We start from the raw sequence: 5,636 nt of genomic DNA, 5'->3' as shown, positions 1-5,636 counted from the left end.
CACAAAGCCACAAGCCTAAAAAGGAAGGGAGAGGGAGTAGGAAAAAGCAAGTCTTTACTCTTCATACGCAGTCCCCTTTCCAGTTCTTGGCCTCTCCTTTTCTTTGAACATAACCCTTCCAAAAGTTGAATACATTATCCGCTTTCCATGTTACTTTCAATTATTCTTACAATAACGCCCCTCTCCCCCCCAAGTCCCTCTCTCTTTCTCGCTCTTGTCTCTCTTCTATGCGTTAGCAGATAGCAAAAGCTAAGCTCTTTAATTTTTCCTCTTTCAACACTATTTGATGCTACTGTTGCCAGAGATTTATTGGCTGTGAAGTCAACAGGAGTCGTTTTTCTTCTCCTTCTTTACCCTTTTCCAATTTCTTCATTTCACTTCTTCCACGCTGCTTTATATTCTGAATTCTGGCTTCTTTACACTTGAACCAGCAGTTTCTTTCCTTTGCGGCCTCATTTTAAGGATTTCTAATAGCCTGGAGGTTACCGAGACTGGTTTCTACCTCTTTGTTTGTTTCAGGTACCCATCTCTAAATTTGAACTCCTCCTTTAAACCGGTCATTTTAGCTCTTTGTGATTTTATTTTAATTATATAATTCAGAATGGGTTTTTTGCTGGTTTGGTTTGGTCTCTCTCTGCTGCTTGCAATGAATAAAAAATTACTGAAAGAAGACGCGCACACTGCAATAGTAACTTCTGAACAGTAAAAGTCTTAGGGACACATGTGGGATAAAGTGGTTTTGACAGCTTTTGCCAAGAAAAAAAAAAAAACTTGTGAGAAAGTTTTAGGCATGCCCCTCTCCTACAATAATTGTCGCAATTAGATGCAGTCATACTGGCCTGTAACCAGCTTGTTTAAGTTTATGTTCATTAATGATCTTGAAGTTTACTTTTTCATTGTTTAAAATAAAGAAAATAATATGCGAAATTGTTCTTCAATGAAAAGAAATTTCTTCAATTCTTTCTGTGGCTGGGATGAGAGTGCTGACTCCCATGATGTGACAGGCATCCAGTCTTTTAATAGCATTGAAGGGTGCTGTTTATTATTAAAGTGCAATGACTATCGTGGCCCTTTTTCCTTTCCTGCAAATTCCAAATTTTGAACTTCAACTACTATTGCTTTATCCAGTTAACTGCATTTGGTCCCTTTAGATGTGGATACTATGTCTTGTAACTTTGATAAACAGATGTAAGCTATTGCTTTATCTGCAAGTAAACCACCAACTAATTCTTTGTCCGGGAATGTAATGTTCAAACACAAAATGTTTGACAGTCCCTGTTTTCTATGATCTTTATTCTTGTTATCTGTCAATATTACAGACCGTGTAATGATTGGCTTGGTTGATCACTTGGAGAAGAATTTGATTGTAGGGTGGGAAAGAGTGAAATACGTTTGCAAAGCTAGGATGCTCTATGGGCTATAATTTTAAGACTCCCTGGGAATTAGCTGAATTGGAAAAACAAAGCAGTCCTTACTTTACTCAAATCACTGTGTCTAGCAGCTTAACGGTACCTCAGGCTACTGGGTATTGTTCAGTAGACTTGAAGCTCGGCAATTCTGGTAATTTCAAGGACAAGTATAAGGATCCCGGGGGCTCTTTAATGGAATCATCTTCATCTGGATCATCGAAGAGAGCTAGGACACCTAACAATGCAACCCTAGTCCCCTCATGCTTGGTTGATGGATGCACTTCTGACCTTAGCAAATGCAGGGATTACCATCGGCGACATAAAGTATGTGAGTTCCACTCCAAGTCGTCTCAGGTTTTTATTAAAGGTCAGGAACAACGGTTTTGCCAGCAGTGCAGCAGGTAAGAACTAGCATTCTTGTGAATGTAGAGAGCTCTTTGTGTTCTAGCAATTCCAACTTTTAACTTCTTGTTAATTAGAATTGATTTTAATAGAAGGAAATCAGAAGTGCAGCATCCTTTTTGTTGAAGTTGCCGTATGCTGCGATTGTTGAGATTCTGTCTGCATGTTCTCCTGACACTATGTTTTTGGTTTGTTTCCATATGTTTGCTGTTGAGTCTGAATCTCTCTTGTTAGATTCATAAATTTGCATGAATACATTTTAGCTTTGGAATAACACTATTATCGAGGTTAACCCACATCCTTTGCTTCAACAAGTGAGACTCTATTGGTTGACCATCATTCTTTGCATTGCATAAGATTCATTCACAATTAATTCAGAGGATATGCTTCCTATTTGCCATCCAATAAATACAATAAGATCAAACAAGTAATTAGCTTTGGTATGATTGCCTAAAGCAATCCCACTAATGCCACTCTGCTGTTAGGAAGAGGTTTAAAAGGAACATAAGTAGCGGAAGAAAACTGATTGGTCTATAAAAGCGTAGTTTATGCAAGCTAATTGACTATGAAAATATTTTGCGCTACCATGGAGGAAAAGTAGGCGAGGGGGAGGATCTTTATTTTCCCTACAAGTAGGTGAGGAGGAGGATCTTTATTTTCTCTATGTAGGTTGACTTTGCCAGATGCTGCCGCAGCTTAATAACCTATGTAGTTCTAGGCTTCTAGCTGTATCTTTCTTATCCACTTCCATACCCTTGAGGTCGGGGATGGTGTCTATGGTCTTTTAGGCATGATAGATCGGCCACCCATTCTAGAAAGAAATTGTTTTGGTCACAATTTTCTTTTGTTGGTGCGAAATGTGAATGATATTGAATGCTCCTTTTAACAGGTTCCATTCATTGGGGGAGTTTGATGAGGGGAAGCGAAGCTGCAGAAAACGTCTTGATGGACATAATCGGCGTCGAAGGAAGCCCCAGCCGGATTCACTTTCAGTAAATTCTGCAAGGATATTTCCCAACCAAGGTTTGAATTTTAACTTTGAGAAATTGTGTTTGTGTTCGGAGAGTTGTCTCTTTCCCCACCATTCAAAAGGACTCCAAAACTGTTGAACATTGTTGAAACATACTAATTTATTTTACTGCAGGTACTAGATATCTACACTTCGGTAGCTCTCAAATATTTTCAACCAGTGCTATGAGCTCTGCTTGGACTGGAGCTGCAAAAGCCGAGAGTGATCCAATGCTTTATACTAGTCAATCCTCAATGAACTTCGATGGCAGAAAAAATCTTTTTCCTGTTTCCTTGTCTCCTAGCTATAAAGGAGGAAAGCAGTTCCCCTTTTTACAAGGCACTAGTTCCACACTTCCTGGAGATTCTATCCGTCTCAATGCCAATTCCACATTAGGAAATATTGGCAACAGCCAGAAAATTTTCTCTGATGGGTTAAACCGAGTCATAGACTCCAACCGTGCTCTCTCTCTTCTGTCATCTCCACCATCTGAGACTCGGGATATTCGTTTGAGCCACATAGTGCAGCCTGACCTGAACCCTCCTGCTCAGTCCTTGATCCCAAGCTTGAACTATAATGATGGTCTTGGAATCGAAAGTGAGCCAGTAGGACCTGTCTTAGCATCTGATGGGAGCAGCAATTCCAACCCCCATGGTCAGCATGTGTTTCAGATCGGACCTGATTGGTTATCTGCAAATGGATCTCACCAGACACTTTCCTTCTCGTGGGAGTAGTACATGCCATTTCTGGTTCTAATCTCCCCTACAGCTCTAAATCTGACCGATAAAAGAATTTATTGCTCTTAAGTTCTGAGATTGTTAAGATGTTCCATTTTGTTTGTATCACCACTCGAAACAACTGGTAATTTTTATGACGCGACAATGTTATAATGCGTACGCATGTATTGTTTTGTTCTTGGACTTTTAAGTGTATGTACCTACGAAGAAGGAGAGGAGATAAAAAAAGGCCACACCAATGGTGCTATCCTTGTGTCATTATTGCTGAAGTCAACGCAGGATGCAATTCTGTAAGATGTTTCCTGATGTTATTGGATTTGAGGTTTTGCTTTTTAACAGGTACTAGCTGTGTATCACATATTAACTATCTGATACCCAAGGAAAGATTTCTAACGGATATGGATCTCAACATGTTTAAAAAGAAAGAAAGATGAAAAGGTGTGAGAAAGGGATGCTGTGATTCTTTATTTTGAACACAAGAATGCTGTGTGATTCAACTTTGGTTAAGTAACGTGAATCCTTCCTATTTCATGTTGCTGCCCGTGGAAACTTTCATTCACATCAATAGTTAGGGTGCCGGGACAGAAGAGGGCTACCACCATTGTTGCCTGACCAGTTCTTCAAGCGCTGCATGCTTTTAGTCTCTAATTAGTAGCATTAATGCAATAATTAATTGTAACTCTGTTTCTGACCTCCTGGTCGGGGTGCATCCTCCTCTCCCAGTAATTTCTCAAAATCTTTTTTGATTTACTTTGGAAACAAGCAAAAGAAAGACGGTGGCGCTTTTTTTTAACACAGATCAGGATGTGACATTCGTTTATATTGCCAATTTATACATAAAGAATTTATAATCCAAGCTTACCAGAGAAAAAGAATGGAGGGAATTTGCTAAAAAGGCCGCTAAATCTGTGTTTTTGCGTCGTAAGAAAATTTTCCTGCATTCTCTTCCATAGGTACTGCCTGCACTGACATTGTCATTAAACAGAACTTGTTCTTGGGCCCCCAGCCATGTGTGTCCTCAGTTTCAGCCTACCAGGTCACCTCAGGTTAAAACTCTAGTGCAATTTTGACTCCAGATGTCATAAAATCTCTCCCGAATCTACATCCACCCCGTGAGAGCCAGAATCTTGTCACTTTTCAAGAACTTCCAAATATCTCCCAAATATACAGGTTGTGTTGTTCAGCACAGAGTCAGAGCATTTTTTGCCATTTGACGTAGCTTCCCCGTTGGAGCGAGTAAAGATGCGTTTGTTTATTCTTAGTTATTATGTTTATCGGGTAAAAAATACAGTTAGGTATTTACTTATACATCAAATTATATTTTATACTATGAAGCCTTTAAAATAATTAAATTTGAAATATATTTTTTGTGAAGTGATTTTTATATATTTTTTACTTGAAAATATGATTATGGTTATTTTTTAAAGTATTTTTTATGTTAAAATACATTAAAATTATTATTTTTTTATTTTTTAAAAACTATATGTGAGATTAGTGAATCAAAACAATTTAAAACACAAAAAAATTAAATTTTTAAAGAACATGAATTGCATTGCGTTTTTAAATGGTACCTTAGCTTAGTTCTATAAAATTCTATTTATTTTTGTGTTACAAAAGCATTTTTAAAAAAATTTAATTTTTTAATTTTTTTATATTTTCAGATTATTTTGATACGCTGATATAAAAATAATTTTTTTAAAATAAAAAAATATTTTAAAATATTTTCAAGTAAAAAATATTTTTAAAAAGTAATCACAATTAAATATTTCATACATATTTTTTTTTGTACATAAATTTTAATTATAATCTTTATTAAATATATATTTAAATTTAACTAATCATACTTAATAATATTTTTTTAAAATTTAATTTTTTAAAATTAAAACCACAAAAACTACTTGAAAAATAAACAAGCTCTCATTTAGCATTAGCGTAGGAAATGCTCTAACCACTTATAATTTTTGAGGTTTTACTATTTCCAATAACAAAACTATAAAAATCGTGTTTTCTATTCTACAAATATTTTTTATTAACTATGCTAATTAAAAAAAAAAAAAAAGACTTCTGGTATGAATGCGT

At 36.3% G+C, this 5,636-nt stretch overlaps 1 protein-coding gene across 2 annotated transcripts; it reads left to right on the top strand.

The window, feature by feature from the left end:
• Positions 1-3,893, top strand: LOC105133715 (squamosa promoter-binding-like protein 16). 2 transcript variants are annotated; one of them, XM_011037800.1, is made up of 4 exons: positions 1-519; positions 1,358-1,810; positions 2,701-2,834; positions 2,956-3,893. In XM_011037800.1, the coding sequence occupies exons 2-4, from the start codon at positions 1,413-1,415 to the stop codon at positions 3,552-3,554; spliced, it is 1,131 nt and encodes a 376-aa protein (XP_011036102.1). In that variant the 5' UTR covers positions 1-519; positions 1,358-1,412; the 3' UTR covers positions 3,555-3,893. The 2 variants fall into 2 exon arrangements, with proteins under 2 accessions (XP_011036102.1, XP_011036101.1); XM_011037799.1 differs by having other exon boundaries at positions 1,320-1,810.
• Positions 3,894-5,636: the final 1,743 nt, after the last annotated feature.

Source organism: Populus euphratica, unplaced genomic scaffold (genome assembly GCF_000495115.2).
Source record: "Populus euphratica unplaced genomic scaffold, PopEup_1.0 scaffold37.1, whole genome shotgun sequence".
NCBI lineage: Eukaryota > Viridiplantae > Streptophyta > Magnoliopsida > Malpighiales > Salicaceae > Populus > Populus euphratica.
This window is presented reverse-complemented; position numbering and strand designations above follow the sequence as displayed.

What these genes read in the sequence shown, in the direction of transcription:
- LOC105133715 (XM_011037800.1), top strand. Translation starts at nt 1,413, where the DNA reads ATGGGCTATAATTTTAAGACTCCCTGGGAATTAGCTGAATTGGAAAAA. An exon ending in TTTTGCCAGCAGTGCAGCAG is followed by an intron (nt 1,811 to 2,700) that starts GTAAGAACTAGC and finishes TCCTTTTAACAG; the next exon opens with GTTCCATTCATTGGGGGAGT. An exon ending in AAGGATATTTCCCAACCAAG is followed by an intron (nt 2,835 to 2,955) that starts GTTTGAATTTTA and finishes ATTTTACTGCAG; the next exon opens with GTACTAGATATCTACACTTC.